At 33.6% G+C, this 21,672-nt stretch overlaps 1 protein-coding gene across 5 annotated transcripts in view; it reads right to left on the bottom strand.

Annotated features, from left to right (window-relative positions):
* Nucleotides 1-21,672, bottom strand: part of LOC117124967 (transcription factor AP-2-beta-like) — a 69,553-nt gene that overhangs the window by 13,578 nt on the left and 34,303 nt on the right. For all 5 annotated transcript variants that reach the window (XM_033271310.1, XM_033271307.1, XM_033271311.1 and 2 more), the window contains exons 3-4: nucleotides 16,099-16,159; nucleotides 5,781-5,985 (exon numbers count right to left, since the gene is read on the bottom strand). In XM_033271310.1, the coding sequence (XP_033127201.1) occupies nucleotides 5,781-5,985; nucleotides 16,099-16,159 (266 nt within the window). The remainder of the gene's footprint in view (nucleotides 1-5,780; nucleotides 5,986-16,098; nucleotides 16,160-21,672) is intronic.

Below are 21,672 nucleotides of genomic sequence, written 5' to 3'. Positions count from 1 at the left end.
TGTGTGTGTGGGGTGTATGTGTCTGTGTATGTGGGTGTGGGGTGTATGTGTGTGCATTTAACGAATGTTGCATTAGTTTCACGAATCAATATTATTAAAAAATTTACCGCACTTTCTTCAAATTTTAAAATCTGCATTTATTTTAATTATTATCATCGGTTGAAAAATATAAAACGCTACTGTGGGAGGGACGGGTCAGGTTATTTTCCATTGCGCTCTCGGTTGCATCATTAAAGCCTTGTGTGAAAGTTTTCAGTTAGTCTGTCAAATCTATAATCACTCAAACTTGTGTAACATTTCAATGTGCTAGGCCCGATTTAGCATGATGATAGCGAAAGAGTCTTGACCTGATCAGTGGAATCTGGGGCACACAGCAGTGGGATCTACCGTAAGCTGAGGTTATTTGAAGACCTAGCCCAGCGGGTGATGCTACGCCAACAAAAACATTTATACTTATAGAAGAATTCTTTGGTATTGTCGTTCACAGAGAACCGATGGAAACAAGTTAAATTCCAATGAAGTTGTGAAGATGATTTTGGTGTGTCAAAATAAACAGTAAACACGCCATAGGCCTGGTGCTTACAGTTTACCACTGGCAATCCCCTCTTGGTCCAAGTGAATTGGAACACCCTCTGGCTTTAGGACGCGCGCATTAAGGGTCACCCAGGCAAGGCCAGGGGGTGCTAGGTTAAGTTATGACCATTATCAGGTGGACCTCACCCGTCGAACAATAGCTTAATAAGTCATACACCTGAAGTAAACTAAAAACTAATATTGTTTGGTGAGTCTCTAGGCTCACATAATAGTGCACCTAGAGCAGTATTTTTCTTTCTAAGGTGGCATCGTAGAGGCGTAAGTATAGGGCGAAATATAAGCCAGGCCAGAGAAAAATGCCTTCTGGTGCACCAATCGTAACGTAGCAAATTTAGGCAACAAATATGGTGTCACCTTTCGTCACTAATGCATCTGTATATTATATTACTTCTAAGGGTTCTTGGACCAACTGATCCATATTAATAGGTCCTTAAGACGTCAGCCAGCTGTTACCAGGCCAAAAACTTGACAAGACGAACGCGCTTTTCGATGGATTTGTCTACCGGTCTAGAAAACCATAATAATAATTTTGTATCTGGGGTAACAGCTATAGTGCATTATGATTCATGTCATCATATATAACTTGGGTAGTCTCAACTTTGGAACATATCTATTATTACACCATTTTATTAAAGCCAAAAGTCGTTTTAATAAGCCTAATTATTGTATTCATCAAGACGAACCCTTTGACAAACGAAAATCGAGGTAGGTATTCCCTTTAACGTAAATTTCCATTTAGGAAAATAACGCACTGGTGAATTGATGTCCCCTTGAGGACAGGAAAGTAAAAACGGAGACGTGCGGATGAAATGAATCGAAAAGGAGAAAAATAAACAAGAAAATATTTAGAGCAAGAAGTAGGTTAGGACAATTTAGTTATATGAGGGATGGTAAACGCGTTCAGTGAACCTATTTCGACATCCATGTCAACTCCGCATTGCTTTTGAACTTCGAGTGTTTACCGGGGTTGGACGCTGTGTGGATCAGCTCGTATCCGATAACGCAACACTGCGTGAAGCAAGTTTTGATGCGAGACAAATTCGACTCTGACAAGGTGTGAAATTGCTATCTGGGTTCTTTAGAATTGCTCAGGTATGCTGGGAATTAACCCGGGTGAAGGACCTCTCCCCATTATATTTCTTTAAATATATTTATCTATATTATTTAAAGACATAAACTACGGTATAAAATATATATGAAAACTACTTATTTTAAATAATTTGAAATGAGAAGGGATGCTACAATAATGAAGTGATAGAAATATTAATACAAGTGAAAAAAATGCCCATAATCCGTTCGTATATCTAATAATAATAATATAATAATAATAATAATAATAATAATAATAATAATAATAATAATAATAATAATAGTAATAGGCCTAATAATAATAATAATAATAATAATAATAATAATAATAATAATAATAATAATAATAATAATAATCATCATCATCATCAAATGATACACCTTCTGCCTGCCGGCCCTCGAAACCTTTATGGAGTGGAAATAAATAAGAACGGACAAAATAATGTGTTGACGCGTTACAGTAAAAAGTGTCACACATGAACATGAATGCAAGAACGCTTCTAACCAGCCAAACTTACAAGCATTTGACTTTTTACCAAAAAAAATGGATATAGGCCTAATAAGGGTTATCTGAAAGGGTTGTCTTTAAGGATTATCTTTAGTATCGCTTGCTCATCTTTATTTCTAATTAACAGGACAGAATTGGTGATTTCAACCGGAGGAGGAGCCAGTGTTATCAATCTCATTTTAGCCAGCTAAGTCTATAATGTTTGTTGTTGCACACTCGTGCTCATATTCCAGGACATTAATTTTATTAGAAGGATGAGTCGTATGTAGATAAATATCTATCATTATCGTAAATACTTAGATTAAATCTACCACGAAGATGAATCATTTATGGTGGCATATTCCAACTACCCGGTCAATAGCCCCGTATTGCTCAACCCCACGATTTAGACTCAACATCTGCATAAAGCATTATAAAGGGAGGACAGAAACTCCACAAAAAGTGTCAAAGTCTACTGCATTTTAATCGCCTCCATTTCGAAAAGATGTTCTATTCGCACTAGTGGGTTTTAAAATCGGACAACTGATATTTCTTTTTAATTAACACTGTATTTGAGTCGTTGGTATAAATGTATCCATCTTTCCTTTTGAGCTTTATGCAGGCTAACCTTTGCATATTTTTAGGTCAGATGAGTTTATATCCCCTTGCAGATTTATCTTTTTGGTCTAAGTTGATTTTTATCATTGTTCGGACATGAGAGGTACAATTGCCAGTTAATCCCCAAGATGGACGAGATTTTAATGCGTAGATTTTTTTCTTTTATTTTTTGGTAAAATTCCTTCTGGCGGTAATGCGACGGTTGCGACATCGCCAACTCGTCGTCGCCACATCTTCTACGTATTGCTTGACCTTAACATAATGCGATGATACCCATCTCAGCCGGCTTTATCTCCATAACAACCAACCCAATACAACTATTCTGTACGCGCAGCCTGGATTATACCGTTTTAACAGTATGCTGGAGATAATTACAATAGTGATGACAATGACACTAGAATTAAAAGGAAGACTACGTCGTTTGTAATGTTTTACCACATTCGTGCGATGAAAGCTAAGCTATAATATAGACATCATGAGAAAACAATTCTGCCTTACCAAGGATTCGAACCCATGATCCCCTGATTGAAAAGACTGCCCCAAACTACATCTTTATTGATTAATTATAAATATGAGTAGTCCGATAGGCATCCTACAGTACACCTTGATGCAAAGCAGGATATTCTCCGTATAAGTATTCTTATTAGGCCTATCAATCGTTTATATTATTGATATAAATATTATCATTATTAATATTGTTATTGTAATTATTAATATTATTAATAATAATTTGCAACATGGAAAACTGAACATCTCCAAAACATAACATATCGGTAATGATTCGTTTGGACTGAGTTTATTATCCTTGAATTTGAATAGAATCGTAATGAAAAATATAGGCGCATGTAAAAGAGACAAAATTCACCGAGGATGTGTGAAACCCCTGCGAGTTTGGTTGCACCTGTAAAGTGGAAGATCGATCGATCTGGTGGTTTACTAGTGACCATACGCATTGCGCGTAAATAACATACTTAAATTAAGAGTTCGCAATCATATTCTTAGTCCGTAAAATGGAAATACCACCAGATTAGGAAAGAAAGACGCAATGCCTGCGCAAGTCAGCCTCCCTCTATCTTTCTAATAGGCCCTATGATACCGTATGCTAATAAATCACTAACATCTTAGAAATGACATATTTCATGGGTTATTCTTTAACACACTCGTGAAGGATATAAATGCTGATTAGGCGATGGGATTTCATAATTGCCAACGCTGGGACGGACGCATCGTAGGTCCAAGTTATGGAAGCGAGTCAAGTCAATCAAAGACAGCGTCAACTGCAGCGTGACGCTCTACTCAGTCGAAACTAATAAAAAGATTGATGGTGTAGATGAACATTAAAAAATGACTTTGATCAATATGCGAGAAATTTATTTTAAAGATAATCGGAAATAGCGCGATTGCATTCACTCTCATTAATCTATAAGCAGAATCTCCTTGGGCACAATGAGATCATGTGACCTAATACTAATAGGTGTTAAACGAAAGTTTAGGATCACGATCTATCTTATTTCGTTGTTGTCGTCTCGATTTACTATAATCAATACTGGTACCGGGCTACCAAATAAAAAACGTATTATGTCTTTAGACAATTAAGACTGAAGATTAAACTAACATAATAATAATTATAATAATAATAATCAATAATAATCATTATTATTATTATTATATAGGCCTAATAATAAAAAATTATTATTATTATTATTATTATTATTATTATTATTATTATTAAATAGGCCTAATAATAAAAATATATATTGCCGAAAAATAAAATTAATGTATTGCATAAATATTTTTAATAATAATGAAGACAGACTATTTAATTAGAGTAATATTGTTAGCTTTCATAATAGGAAGGCATTATCAAAACTATAAATTCAAAACATTACAATTATGACACTGCATATTTCACTAAAGTTGCAGACGATTTTATTTCGATAGGTCTAATGCCAGCGATGTCAACCATTTCAAACCACGAGAGCCAAGGCTTATTTAATGGGACAGAGAAGATTAGCCTCTCGGAACAAGAAGCCTTCACAACCCGCTGGCATAGGAAGCGCTTTGCACCATTTAACGCTTTCAAATTCCTACAGGGACACTGTGCTTCTGAGATATCTTGTCCTCGAGGTGTATCAATATTGAAACTTAAATTCGAAATTGAAAATCAACCCAGACTTACAGAAGGGGGTAATGTCTGGGCGTAGTACTTCTCAAAATGACATCAAGTAATCTGGGCTAATCTTATATCATTGGAATTCTCTAGGCGCTTGGTTTATACTTTGTGTGGAGTAATTCCGAACAGATATAAAAGAGGTATTAAGCGTGTCTTAAGAGTCGAATGAAACGCATCCGAAACCTAAGGCGGTTAACAACCCAAAATGTTTGACCTGTCCACAAATAATGTTTCTATTTAATTGTCTAATCGGGGATAAATGCGGATGCCAATAATTATTCTAAATCCTGGTTAAAGTGTAGACGAAGCGGTATGGGGTCCCGGGAAATGTTTTAATAAGAGATGAAAATGGATAATGCACAACATACTAACTTAACTAAATTTGTTTCCTGTACATCGAACAAAGTAATGAAACATTTTACAGTCCACATAAGTCGAGTCGAAGAGAAAACTATGTGTAACGTTTACCTCGGAATGCAATGCAAATACAAAACGCAACTATGAGTGTAGTCACATCCAACAATCACCTAAACCGATGCTAATGATGGTACTTTACCGTATTATTAGACCTATTAATATTCAGTGTAAGTTTATTTCTCAGAATTATGTAGTTATATTATTAAATTCAACATTTTGAATGAGTTACTAGGTCTCAACTTTGATTTATTAAATGCTGTAACTGTAAATTTGGCAGAGACTACCATAGTAGTTTACAAGAAGTCATTTTAGTAATCGTTACTTTCTGCGTAATTATAATATCGCAGTTCATTAGATCTTTTCTACAACATTTACCCGGACAAACTATCTGTTGGTACATACCTTCTGAGTACTCCGCCTAACAACGATGCATTCAAACATTCTGGTGGACTAAGTCTTCGTTGTACTTCAGCAACGGTGACCTTGTATTTAGACGTAGAACTAAGGAGGGATAGACGACCGGGCACTGAGCAAAACACATCGTTCGGAGACGTTACATTTGAAATCATGCCATCTTTACCGTTCTCACTTGGTTTCCTTACTGCAGCTGATAAAAAAAAAACACAAGAATAATTATTAAGCTGAAAATATAACAATATATATTAATATTTTATATGCGCAATTACAGGCCTATTTGACATACAGTAAATCACATGAATGTAAAAATCCATCTAAACGTATTGAAAGATTGTCATTGGGACAACCATAATGAGTAGGGCTACGTATTATAGACCAAGTATGATCAGGTCTATGAATTGTCAAAAATGAATGCGAATTTAGTGGGATACAAACAATACAAATTTTGGTCTATGTGATTTAGAGCTTTCTAAAATAATGGGTACATTTTATAATATTGGATGGGTAGGTTTTTGTACCTTAAGAGTTGTTACATAAATGTGAAGTTATTCTTTAGAATTTATGTCTAGGATGTTGTAGGTGAGCAAAGAGACACAGTTTAGGTAAGGCCCTAGATTAGAAATAAAAAATATCTCACGACAGCATAAATCATGTGTTGACATACTGCTAAACATTTGTCGAGAGAACGACTCATAGATCACGGTCATTACACAGCTTGTCAGCAAGAGTGTAATTACCACGTTTATTTGACTTAATTATGACATATATTTCAAATAAATTGATGCGTGGATGGTTAATGTATCCGCTATATCGAGAAGGGGGAGGGAGACTAATGATTGAGTGTGTGGATAGGAGAGGGTTGTGGATCGTTTCTTATGATTTGTGGTTTGTAATTCTTCACATTGCACCGTTGACGTTGGAATATATGAGCTATAAAAGCATGCCGATTTGTTTGTTCTTATTTCTTTCTCAAATAATTCTCCAATTAAAAGTTGGATGTTGAATACGTAATGTTGGCTTTACTAAACTGCGCTGTTACAGGTTCTGGGTTGGGGTGCTTTAACTTGGAGAAAAAAATAAGGTACGATACAGTACAGTATAGGGATTGAACCTGGCAGCATAGCATTAGAAAGAAGATGAGTACCGCTTCACGTAATTTAGGTACCGTACTTTTGAACTGTGTAGGCCCAGATACGATATCACTCGACTAGGATTATCAACGAATTTTTAAATATCGCACTTGAAATTATATCTAAAACAAGCTATATGAATTTTAAAATGCGTTAGATTATGTAAATGTCGTCTACTAAAAATAAGATGATGTTTGATTTCGTTTGATTTGTTTAATGCGGATTGCCAATTCCTATTGTAATCCAACATTAAGTAAAGTAACTGAAAGAGCGCCCTCTAGAACACAATTTCACCCTATTTATCTTTCCAACCTGTTACAAACTATATTCATGCTGTCTTGGCATGGCAACTTGTGTTGAATGAGGAATGTTCTAATATAATATGAATTGTAATAAACCTATATTCTTTGTTAGCTGTACATTTAAGGATGTTTATAAATTTAAATCCTATCTAATGTTTAGTACCAAAGTATTCTTGTAACGCATCGATGCATAGGACAGCTGTAGATGGAGAATCGAAGGACGTTCTGTTTCCTGTTCTTTCTGCCACTCTTTTTTTTATCGTAACAATGTTCTATGGCTCAAGTATTGTTTCTACACGACTTCGAGATTCTGCACATTGTGCGATGTGAACTTAAACAACAAACGAAGTCATACCATTTTTTCTAATGGTAAGATATAAAGTTTAAGGTTTTACTTCGATTAATAAAGACCTTCGGTGTGCTCAAACACTTTTATTTATTGTTTCCAATAAATTTTGTTTTTTGCAACGATGGCTTACTACTAAAGTTTTGAGACAAATTGATGGTAATTTGTTATAAAAACAGATGAGAATTACTGAAGGAGATATACAATTTAGGGTTTAACCAATTTCACTTTAAGAAAACGGTACTTTCCAATTTATAAATTTGAAAGGGCAGTCATTTATTAGTGCTGCGAACGTATAGTAGTGCAATGGGATTGAATAGGTTATCATCACATTACATCAACTCCAAATAATACTAAATAAACCCAATCAAATTATTTTCACAATTTGGGAGTTTGAACTTAAGGGTTTTGCAAACTATAACAAATTAGACTATACACAGACTATACGATCTAACAAAATGCTAACAAAATAACTACAGTACACATGGGTTGAAACATTCATTGGCTTAAACGGTAGACAATTATGAATAGACAGAAACTCTTTAAATAGAATTTCAATGAATGACTCATTAAACCCAATTACATTGTCGTTTAGACATTGAATTATGAAAAACTTAGGTTAACGGTACTTCTTTCTGCAGTACACAGGTGTCAAGCATGCGCAAATTTGCTCATCAAACACAATGCTTGAAAGAGTACTGAACTATACTACGTCGGTGTTCTCTCCTTTAAAGCAGTAGCAATCGTGTTTGTTCCGGTGAACAGTTTAGTTCTACCTGTTTTAGTCAACAGCCAAACCCACTGACATAATTCTAGCACGCATATTATTTTTGTAGGTTAATTATATAGAACATATAGACTTAAATAAACTGATACATGACAAGGGAAACTAACAATTCACCCGTTATATTAGCTTGATTTGTTTAGATATTCATACTAAAATTTAAAGAGTATGCCCATATAGAGGTTCTAACTGAAAAGGCAAAAAGGTATAAATCCCAACTTGGCAAAGGTTTAAGATAAGTGTATGTATGTATATATGTATAACGTTGATGAAGATAGCAGGAGCTATCGAAATATCCGTTTGATTTTGTTATAAATTTGTGTTCCGCAAGTCAACTTTCAATGATTGTACACCGTTTTTTCATTGCTTTTGCATATGTATGTATATATATATAATATATTGTGAAATAAATATTGCATAAGTTAGGCATGGAATTTCCGATTGCTCACAAATAAAATCATTTTTAATTTTATATGTTTAAAATGTGTTTAATTATCAATAGTAGGCCTATTTGAAGGTAAGGTTTTAGCATATGAGATAATTCTATCCTGTTATTAGGACAAATCATATTGGTATTAAATAAGATTTAATACGACATCATCATAAAATTTTGAAATAAAAAAAAGAAGTAGTTTAAAGAAAAACCAGTCGTTTATACGTTTGTGAATTAATATAAATTTTAGCATTATATTTCAACAATCATAAGGCTGGAATTCAACCAGCTGAGATATTATTTTTATTATTTTATGTACATGAGAATAGTATATACGAAATTTTCCTGTCGGAGATATATCAACTAGCTGTATATTATCACCTCGTCAAACACGTTATTCATGTCAGTAACGACCGTAAATTTTCATAACATTTTCTTAAACGTGGCTCATTGTGTTTGTGTACACTACTATGAGATGAGTCTTAAATCGTGCGTTCACATATCAATGGATGTTACATTTAGCGTGAAGTAACGTATTTGATGCGAAGACGTTTATTAAGATAATTTTTAAGCTAGCAAAAATCAAAGTCAGTGAGTAGTTAATATCGTCCCATGAGCTTTCGCATAAAACGTAAGCCGCTTTATTGTTTCGGAAGTACACCATAAAAATATACAATATTCACACTGATGAAGATCCAACACATACACATTTTAACGATGTCGAGTGTAGGACCGAATAGGTTTGTATCTAAAGTATCTAAAGTCATTGACATTGCCTAATTATACTCACAAAAAGGCATTCAAAACAATATTCGATTATTCATCCGTAGCCGAAAGCCTTTGGGAAAATGCTAGTTTTAAAAAGTGCAATGCCGTTTCAACGCATTGTTGTTCGCATATTTACTCACTTTTCATGAGCTTATTTACAGTTAGCGTTATGTTCCAGGCACTGTTTACAAGAGACAACTTACTCGACATATTCACTTACTGGGTGTGAATGCAGAACCAAAGTCTGTGAAGGAATGAGTGTACGATAGCCCGAATAAAACAAGCTGGGTTGTACTATTACTTTAATATCAACACGTGTTGTCAAGGAAATACATAATGGTGTTTTAGCCAACTATCATACTATAGGTCTTCCGACGTTATGGTTATAAGTAGGCCTTATAGTCAATATACTCTGGTCAACGGATGGTATTACGATAACTGATACTCAGTACAGGCAAAATATTACTCCATATCCATTGGTCTGTAGTTACAAGTATTACAAGGAGTAATTTTGTGTACACGTAGTACATACCTTCTTGTGTATGGCGTTAAGAGGTGCTACATCCTTACTGTGAAATTCTTTTCATTTAGATATTTCTCTTATGTCTGTTTTATTGAGCACCATTGTGAATCACATTACAGCGCAACATTATCGTAGTTCTCTAGACTATCGCGGCACATTGTTGTGGTTTATCGAATACATGCAGACCTTCAACATGACTAAATGCATTTCTTGCATTAAACTGTAATACTAACATTGATTTTCCAAAACTACCACTAAGTTCAATTTAGGTTTCGTGACATTTGATGTTCTTCCAAGAAAACGAACGATAGAGTTTCTAACATCTGGGAATCATTTTGAATCTTTTTTTTTTTTTTTTTTTTTTTTTTTTTTTTGCACTTTCTAAATGTTTCTGGAGAACGTAGTGTTTAGGCCTATCAGATCACAAACTTAGGAATAGACCTAAGCTTATTAGGACCCATAAAAAAAATATTATTATCACCCTATCCAAGAATAAAAACTATTGAGGGAGGGAGACCTTTTTTGTCAACCCCACCCCCTTCCCACCGATGTTTAATGGTAAGGACAAATATATAGTCATAAGAATGGAATCAAATTTTTAAAAACATATTTTTATTGTACCAATAAACATTTGTTGAAAAATACAGTAGAGTTTTTTTTTTTAACCATGAAAAGTGAGAATGTATAAATACATCTGGTAAGGTGAAATACATCTTAGGCCTAAAAAATTAATGAAATCTTGACCATTACTTTGCTTACATCTGTTGTCATTGCAAGTGCATAGTTTTTATTTGCAAGAAATCTTAGGCTTTCCAAGTGATAAAAGATGAAAAAACGATCGTTTGAACAAAAAAAAAGTCGGAATTTCCCCAAAAGTGATGAGCGAGAGGGTGATAAACTATTAACTGTTATATGGGTCCTTATAGGATGATCGATGACGAGGATGATAATGATAATAATGGTTATAATAATGATGATGATGAGGATGATGATGATGATGATGATGATGATTATGACGAAAATAAAAGCCTATATACTTTAGCCTATCAAAACGTTTGGGGAATCAAAGGGAGTAGCAATACGTAAAGCGGTAATGATGACGACTTGAAGTTCAAACTAATTAACACTCTAACGAGCTGAAATAACATACTATAGTGCAGAGGGACTTAATTATGCCGTAGAACAATTCATATTCCGCTTCACAATCTTACGCAAGAACATAAAGTAACATAAACAGAGCAAAAAAAAAAAAAAAAAAAAAACACAACACATACAATGCTGTTGCCCTTCCAGCTAATATCAATGTCGTTATAATAAGAGTTATTGTACTTTTGATCTATTTGTCAGAACCGGTTTGATTTTCTGACATTACCATGCAAATTGGACGAGATTAATTCTCTGTTTGGCCGAAAGCGGAATCAAATGGTGCTGTTACTAATGGTTCCTCCGGGGTGTTCCATTATTCTAAGCAACTGATCACAACGCCGACAGTCTATGGACTAATGATGCTTTACAAAATACATCCTATTACAAGTTGGAGTGAATTTGGTTTTAGGGAAAGTGATAAACATAACATTTAGAGTGTACTGGTATTTCTCATCCGCATTAAAATAAACAAATAAAAATATAAATATTTGATTGTATTGTATAAATTTAAAAACATGCCTTATGTCGTACAATCGAGTCAATGAAGGCAGTGTCAAATCAGAAAGTATTCAACAAAATGTTATTCCTTCCAACGAATATTTCGACTGCTCCTATAGTTTCTGTCAACATTTGACATAAACTGTGCATACTGACGTAATAAGATACTATGCGTAATATATTAGTTAATTCAAAAACAATGCCAGCACACAATGAATGTTGGATGGTCAAAAAGATGATAATATAATATAAAAAGAATAATATTGTTATTTAGAAATAATTATATTTAACTTTAAATATATTTTCTATATAAATACTGTAAAAAATATAAAACGACAAGGGAAGAACGAAAACATGTATTTGACCTTGACATTCGATTTGCGGCGTCCTTCGATCTGTGACCGGTTGGTGGCACGTGCCACAAAATGCATATTAATGAAACAAATTAAGAGTACTGATCACCAATGTCGGTACTCAGATCCATTGTTAAATGATGAGTTAATACTTAAAGAAAACATAAGATTTGAAAATAAAGTACTTTTGCATTTTACATAGAAAATCTGGGATTTAATCAAATAATAAATAAAATAAGAATTATCAAATTATCTTAACAGTAATAGGCCTATGCTTAGGCCTAATGCATTTTTCATATGAATCTTAAAGATAGTCTTACAAAAAGATTACAGTCTGCTTAATTGAGTACATATAATATATACTTATTCATTAGTGAACAATTATTACGATTAATTGTAGCCCTATTCCGATATATAACAGAGAGGTTAATCTGGCCTCTCACTTCGGGGAAATCATTGGATCAAAGTACAGTACAACTTCTACATCCAGTTGTCGCATGCAACACACTGCGCTCCTCACAGTGGTGTGGCAATTTCACGTCTCACATATAAACTGTGAAATTCTATTCTTGTGTTTTTTTAAGTGTGCATTTCTCGTGTGCACAACCAATGGTCATTACCTATCGTTGGCTTTTGTAATGGTGTGAAACTATTGTCGGTGGATTTCACGGTATCGAGAGTTTCAAACGAACGGTGTATTGTAAAATACGCTAAGAAGTATACTGTTTAATTAAAATGAATCGCGGTAAGGTGGAGAAGTATATCAAATGCCAGGTCAAACACCCCAGACCTATTCATCGACATATCACACGGTCCAATTCCTAAGCATATGTCCTAGCCGATGTTTAAACTAGATCTATCAATCACAGTACAATCTATTGGAAAATTAAATTAATTACCAAAGTCAGATTGGATGTACTTCTCAGATGCTTTGTTTCATCGTTGTGTATTTTGCTGCTTAGTTTGTTTGACTCGCATTTTTTTTCTGTTTTTCTTATAATAAAATTAATCCTTTTGCTTACGTAGTTTAATAAAATTGTGAAGCCAAGTTTCTCTTTATGTAGATGGTTGCAATGGATAGTTTTGAAACCCCAATTTACGCCCATACCAGAGTATCGTAACTGTTTTAAAATGTATAGGCCATAATTAAATAGTTTTTCCATGAGGTATTAATATAGGCCTATACATACTCTCTATAATTCTCTTAAATTTCTGTATTTAAATTCCTTATCCACAAACCTGCCAATAATACTGGTCATCCAACGCCGTGTCTGATGACGTAAACACACGATATGCTAATTTTTCAACACAAAGCTGTGACGTAATAATAGCAATGTTAACGTCATAAACGCTGACATTATCAGTAGACACATAACAAGTGTGTAATGACTTTAGGGGATTGGCCAATAATCGGTAAATTGATCATGATTAATTAATGTAATTATGAAAGATTCCTATATTAGGAGTGTTCAACACGACATAAATCTCTTGTAGTAAATTTAATTTGCATTCTGAGAGATATTAAATCTGTCTCAAGTCAAAGTTAATTAAGACTGAGTAATTCAAATCATAAAAAAAAAAATCATAAGCAGACAAGTTTTGTATATAATTGTTTGGAATGGCTTTTTTTGGAATATTAAAACACGACATTATTCCTAGTTATAGGCCTACAAAACAATAATATTCGATTAATCAAATTAGCCCCACCAACGATAGTGCCTACTCAAAAACTAAAAAATAGCAATTAGAAAAACTACTATGCCATACCATGCCTTTTCTAAGCTTTAAACTTCATCTATGCTTTGTCATTGTTTCTTTTAAGTAATAATAAACTCCTTGTAAAACAAGTCAAATCAATTCATTTTAACTTCATCTATATTTCTCAAAGATGTGAGTGGATAATCTTCCAAACCCAAAACCCCTTTTCATCGAATAGTACTGGCGATTATCGTCAAAAATTAACCTTCTTATCGTTATTATTATTATTTGGTTTTTATTCGAGATTTTAATCAAACCAAACAAAATCTGTTTTGTTTGATCTTCCTCAACAACAATCAAAGAGTCTGTGCCTGGCTGAAAATCTAGGCCTACTTCTCACTTTTACAACGATCAAAGAGATTGTACTCGCCTTCGTTTCCAGCGAATTGAGCATTTAACGTACTTTCGATATTTTCTATTATGTTTCTCTACACTGTATTTATAGGATAACACTTGTATAAAAGACCGTTATGAATGAAACCGGCTACAGTTAAAGGACGCGCTCTGACGAATATAATTAATCTATTCATGTAGTGAGGTTAGTTTCGGTCAATTTAGGATTAAATCTATAATTTCGTACAAACCACGGAAGTGAGTGCCAGGTTTGTTGTTTCTAAGAGTGCAGTGAATTCTAAATATTCAGTCATACAAGTGTAAAGTACTCTTTTTTATTATCATTTATTTCATTTGCTCGTCAATTACGGAATTGAAATCAAGCTGTTATAAATAGATGCTTCAATAACAACTTCTTAATCTTATGTGACGTCTTCATACTAGCTTTTGTAGAGTTAGAACCCAGAATCTTCAAATTTAAAAGCCAGCCCTACCACTGTTTTACCATTAAGTTATTATTGTATATTAGTGTAATAAATGATAAAATGATAACTATAAATTGTATTTAAAAAAAAAGCGTAATAAGAAAAAAAATTTAAATGCACAGAGACTTGTATTTTATAAACTTCAAAATGAAAAAAAAATATTAAAGCTAATTATGCCAAACATTATTATTGAAATATATTGCATTATAATATTAGGTTTATATATAATTCATGAAAATTTAATCACATTAAAATGATTTTTAATAATGCTTATATATTAATCGTAATCAAGAGTTACTTAGAAGATAAAGTAGAGTGCATCAAACTTGAGGCAATTACTTTTGTCGGATCGATTTATTCACGTAACCGAACGATGATTAATTATATACTTCGATGAGATCCGAGTAGTTTTTTCTCACAACAAAAGCACTATAAAAATTTCAACAAATAATAATAAAATAATAATAATAATAATAATAATAATAATAATAATAATAATGACCGTATTCGACTGGTCTTTCTCCGTTAAACCACGCCCATCTGCGCATTGGTAAAATCCTGAGGCTACTTAACAAAGACTACCAATCGAATATAAAACTGGTAAATACTCGACAAAACAAAATGGCTTCATAGTTACCGCGATTCACGCTGCGTAGTCAAGGCTGCTTTGGGTTGTGGCAGTATGGGTTTTTCGTAAACAAATGTTTTCATCCAGTTTTTGAATTCTGTTACCCTACAATTATTTTTTTGGCTTCAATGTGTTATTTGGTTATTATCTGCGTACTTATTATGCAGAATAACTGAATAAGGCAATTATTACAAGGCAATTGTGTTGTTGTGTTGACACCATCTAATTCCATTGCTTGATGCGTTTTGATATTGCACGCACAGATATGGACGTGTTGCTTACATTTACATTTATTTTAGCATTATCACCAAAATAACTATCACATGTGTTATATAATATTCATTGTGTATTACGAAATACGTTAAGAAACTTGAAAAATCCAAGGGTGTATAACACTTGGCCCATAGGACAGTTGGTAGAGTATCCGAACCATACGATTGTGAAAAAGAAACTTTCCTAATCGGGATTCGAACCTGGGCCTTTCTGCTGTCTATACAGACGCCTTAACCAACTAGGTCGTTGAGGCTTTGTTGGGAATTCGAATCCGATTAAAGCATGTAGGCCTATGTGAGTGTGTGACTGTATTTTTGTTTTATGAAGGTTTCGTGAAGCCCGTAATTTCTGTAAATGTTAGGTCATAATTATTATACTTATTATTATTATTATTATTATTATTATTATTATTATTATTATTATTATTATTATTATTATTATTACTATTATTATTATTAGTATTATTATTATTATTATTATTATTATTATTATTATTATATTATATTATAGTATTATAAGTAGAGTAATTGATCGAAACCCTACCTCGCTTAATAACAGAATGATGATCGCCGTAAATGTGCTGGGAAGTATCGTCGTGCGATGCCTGCAAGACAGAAATATAAATTGTTTATAATATTATTGAAATCAACTAATCGTTGTATTAAAATATCAACTTGCCTTATTTGAACTGTGGCGGAGAAACGTATTATTCTTCTAACCTAATCCCCTAATTGATGAATGAAAGAAATGAGAAATATAATACGGTACTGAACATACACAGATTGAAATAAAATAGCCATTTTCGCATGAATGTTAGGTAATTTGGAACAATAAATTGAATTAAAATATTTGTAACATTATTCACTAGCGTTGAATAATCCAGTGTTTAGGAGCTATTGGTGAATAATTCGTTAAGTTACGTCATACAATAAATGCAAAACAAAACCGTTAGGCCCTAAATTGGAAATTCCTTGACAACGAAATGAAAATGTTAACCTTTTATTCATAAGTTTTTATAGGCTTATATTTTAAACAAAGTTTCAATCAATCTTAACTAGAATAAGAGTAGTTGAATATAAATATTTTGTTAGCAACAATTAATAGACTGTTGAGAGGGAGTAGCCATCCCTCTTTCTCTCCTTGATTCGATTCATCTTTCCCTTAAAATTAATAAACCGTTATTTTATTTAACATTAAAAACAAAAAACAAAAGAGGCAACCTCTATTCACTATTATGACCTATAAATACTGATTTTGTTGGACGAAACAATCAGAACCAAGTCTGCAAAAAAAATACAGTCTGTATTGTTTTAAGCACGAACGCAGACTCGCTTCTGTAAGTACACACGTTGATGCGCGTGATATGCTTAAGCTCTTTCACAATTGAGTTTTTATTTTCAATATAATGGTTTGTTGATCATTTTAGGCTCGAGGCATATTCTTTTATTTATCCTTGCTGATTTGTATGTAGGCCTACTAATTTCACACTAAACGCCTACCGGCCATCAAGTTGTCCGAATATCAAAAGAGACCGCTCGAATCCATAAGCCACTCAAATCCATAAGGAGTCGTATGAGTCCTATTTCATATATATATTTACTCAGTTAGTTTGCCGGAAGAATACAGTATTCGTTTGGGGTAAGTTCGTCAACAATGCATTGTGGAAGACCCAAAAAGTTACATTCTTCCAAGATATTTACTGGTATGTGCGTCGATATTAAAGGATGTTGTACAGTAATATACATAGGTATCACAAGCAGACTTGAGGTAAACAACTTGTATCGAACTCGGTGCAACAATGGGTTATTTTAGCTGAATTAAAGCATGATTACAGTGATTGGGGATTGCGCCTGAGACTTTATTTATTCTTTGTCATCATCGAACGGCGGATTTGTCCTGCATTCTTTGGACATAACAGATAAACAATGCTAATCCGAACGTTACATGGCAAACCCATTGACAAAAACATTTTCCAAACAACAAGTCGTCAGTATTGAATAGCCCAAATCAATGAGCAGAAGAATTGATTCTAAAAACGCAATCTTGTAAAAATTATCTATACGAAGACAAGAATATTCCAACAACAAAAATCTGAGCCTCATCGCCATGGATTTTGATTCTATTTACAGCGTTGTCGTGTCTGGACAACCACTGCCGTATCCAGGATTTTCAAACAGTGCGGGACAATATTAGCGTGGACCCATTTTACACATAAATTCAAATAATGTGGACCCATTTTCTTAAAAGTTAACCCATTTAAAGCAAACATATGAAGATTCTGGACCCATTTTTTAAAACCCATTTTAGGCTAAATATAAGAAATCTGGACCCATTTTTCAAAAGGTGGACTCATTTTATGCGTAAGATTGCATAATTTGGACCCATTTTTATAAATGTAGACCCATTCATTGTGGACCTATTAGAAAAAATGTGTGGAACCGTCCCAATTGTCCTAATAGCTGGCTACGGCGCATTGTGGACAACAGATCTGTTATTATAAAGTTAACAAACAGAGGGCACTGTTCGTGAAAATAGTAGCTTAGTTACGTAGTGGAAATTTAGGTAAAATTAATTTACGTATACATTCACCCATGATCTGCGTTACAAACCTTGCGAAATATTAGGATTCACATGTTTTTACCAAAGATTAATGTTTCGATTGTTGACATACATAACATATTGAATGTCTATTGTTAATGGACTTGTTTTTCGAAACTACCACAAGTTTGGTTCAATAGACATGGCGATAGATTAATTATTATTATTATGAATGAATGAATTATTTAATTATCTTGATACTATTAATTAAATATCATTATGACATCCTTTGCTTACTTGTCAAATAGGCCTGTGTATAAGGCTTAATTGGATGGGGCAATTTTTACTTCAAAATTTATTTCTACATTCCAGACAGGATTAACACTAAGAGAATTTTCTTGCGTAAGGACGATTTAAAAACACCTTTTGATTTTGTAGAAATCGATCGGAGCTGTAAATACGGACAGTTATGAAGCCTATTGGCCGTTCGAATGGACAATTCATTTATGACAGACGGTTTGCAGACGGTACGCAGCATGGTCAATAAGGCTAAATTAGGCCGGTTCCCGGGGTAGGCCTATATCATCTAAAAACCATGACTTTTCCGAAATGGTGTTCAATAGGCCTATTTAGCCTATATAAATGAAAATCTCTTTTGACACATTCTTCTTAATATCTAAGTCGACAACCCGCTATAGTTACATGGCTTCAATAGCTGCTATGAATATAATCATTCAGTCATTAAATTTGGGTTTCTATTGAAACAATAATATTACCGTCCTTAAATGACCGCAATCAACAGTACTCTGATTCTGAATATGGTGGGCGCTAGAACTTAGATGCCAATAAAGTAGTGGGACTTTTTTCCAATTGCAACTCTCCTTAACTCTAGTTACACTTCTTGTACTTCTGTAGTATTTGTTTTAATAATGTTACTTAGTACAAGTATTTCATTGGAACATAACTTTTCATTTACATGATTCGAGAGAGGAAAGCCTTGTACTTGTATGTAATTTGTTTCAGTTTTAATACAAAAGGTGAAGTTGAATTCCAATCGTTTGTTTCGCACCTCCTTTTAACACTGACATCCACTAATCGCCTGCAAATATCGCTTAGCTCGTTATGAACATAAGACAGATGCATCCACCGTCCCATCAGAAACGGGATCTGCTCGGCCTAAAGTGGGGACTTCCGACTGAAAGCTCCTTAATCCATGGGCTTAGTTAGAGGGCTAATTTGGAGGCTGTTAAGACGCCGCATACCGTGGATGTGACAAGAGCATTGGTCTGTCATTCAACAGTTGAGGCTGTGACGACGTAACGCTACACATTCAAAGTGTCGGGGACACACCGAGTGTTTACTCGCAATAATAATTACCGTAATTAGAAAGCAGTACTTGATAATCACCAAAACACTGATTCTAACAAATTCTGCATGTACTAGAAGAATTATAATGGTCGTTAAGAACTGCAATCGTTGTCAATAATTTCACAATAAAATGTCATGGACGCTTGAACTTCATAAAAGCTGTGAAAAATATCATTCGAATAGCATTTACTCGTAACGATATTCTTAAAAACTAACTATATATAAATATAACGAAGATTAGGATTTTTTATTACTTATTTTTGCGCTATTAGGCATAGGCCTATTATGTTTTATTACATATTATATTGCAACATAAATTGAAAATCTGCCCTACTTTACTCATATGGAATTTCTTTCTTCTGATTATGAATATTTCTCATCAATTCATAATATGTTTCATTTACTATGTTTTTAATTGCTGTAGTGTTAGGCCTACCCTTGGAGCATTACGCTTCTGTATATTTAAGACCCGACATATATATTAGCCCTATATTAAAGTTTGAACCGGTTATTATACAATCGTTAGATAAGATGTATATTAAAGGCATTGCATAATTTTTACAGATCGTGAATTTCGTTCTCCAACCAATAAATTTGCATAATACAGTATGAGGTATTGTATAATAATGCGTCCACAACAATATCAACGAATACATGGTCTATTCCCAACACACGATATATCCACTACGCTCAGTAAATTAACAATGATAATATTATTATGGCACAGGTGGGATTTAGAACAAAATGGAAAATGGATGACTAGAGTTAATTCACCATCAACAAAGACAACAAGAAAATAGACGAGTATCGTTTATGTTCTAGACTGGTTATCTCAATAGTGTTTTGTTCAAGAAGTGACAGAATAGTGATAAATAACACACACATCCGTAGCCCCTTATAAGAGAAAGAACCAGCGCCATTAGGATAATCGATCGCGAATAAAACGTGGATTAGCCGGAGAAGCTGTAATAACTTTGCAATTGGCTTGATGAACAGACGCGTGGATTCATAATAACCGCCCATCTTTGTTCATCTATATAGGCCTATCTCTCTATTTTTCACAAACTATATAGATTTATGTATATTTTTACTGGGCTTTTATTTATAAATACATATTTCGCCCGAATTTTAGTGATGTCAAATTGCTCTTTCAGACGAAGACTTTATGAAATTAAATACATAATACATCAATTCGTATGTAGAGTATGCATATTCATCCTCTTTTTAACTAGTCTGCTCTACATAATTTCACCCTTAGCACACATACATAAATACATAAATGGTGACACACACATCGACCCATCATGATATACTAAAGCAGTTTTATATTATAAATACAGCGGTACACTGTCTTCGTGGTCTCGGCATGCGTGCACTGTCCTTTAATAAGATTGCCTCACCACATCATTAACTTCATATTAATTTCAAATACAGAATAACCTAGGTATAGTTGCATATATTAATGTCAAAGTTTCTCCCGTGTAATAATGTATACAAATTGTCAATGGCATGTTGATTTTAATGTACTGTTGGCATATCTTAGTAGTTAAAACTCTACAAAAAGAAGAAAAGAAAGAAAAACAAAACTCTAGGCCTATTCATTTTTTTTTTTTTTTTTGTTAAGCTATGGTAAAATGAATGAATCCCCCTGACGTTAATAGGTTAATGCATTTGAAGGAGTAAATTTTAATTTAATTGGAGGTAAGACGAACAGCAATAGCAACATACAAAAATGCTAAACCCTTTGACAAGCAAATTGTAAGCCTACAAATAACCAAGATATCCTAAGTCCTAAAACTACACTTTGACAGTTAAAACATTAACTAACAAAGTTGATTCGGTGATGTTCTTGCTTTATTTTGTTTAGTTACCTAGGCTATTAAGTAAAGACTAAAAATGAGTTAACTCCTCTACGGAAATACATGCCGTGAAGGTTCACAGGCGGTTAGGCCAGGGTTGAAGATGAGAAAACAGGAATGCTGCTGGAGCCCCGTCGCGAAAATAATGCTTTGTCAGACGGTGCGTTATTTTGATCTCGCAGATACCATCGCTAGGTTCATTGAACGACACAGCTAGGGATAAATTCATACGAATATAATGACCATCTAATAGATGTTATGTCATCAGGACGATGACTGAGAAAAATGAGAAAAATAAGCAGTTGCTTGGTTTGAGTGCCAATAGTGGTTCGTCTATACCTGTCTCTTATAC

This window comes from Anneissia japonica, unplaced genomic scaffold, assembly GCF_011630105.1.
Source record: "Anneissia japonica isolate Jap-2015-1 unplaced genomic scaffold, ASM1163010v1 scaffold288249_len478412_cov200, whole genome shotgun sequence".
NCBI lineage: Eukaryota > Metazoa > Echinodermata > Crinoidea > Comatulida > Comatulidae > Anneissia > Anneissia japonica.
The sequence above is the reverse complement of the archived record's forward strand: the minus strand, read 5'-3'. Positions and strand labels throughout refer to the sequence as shown.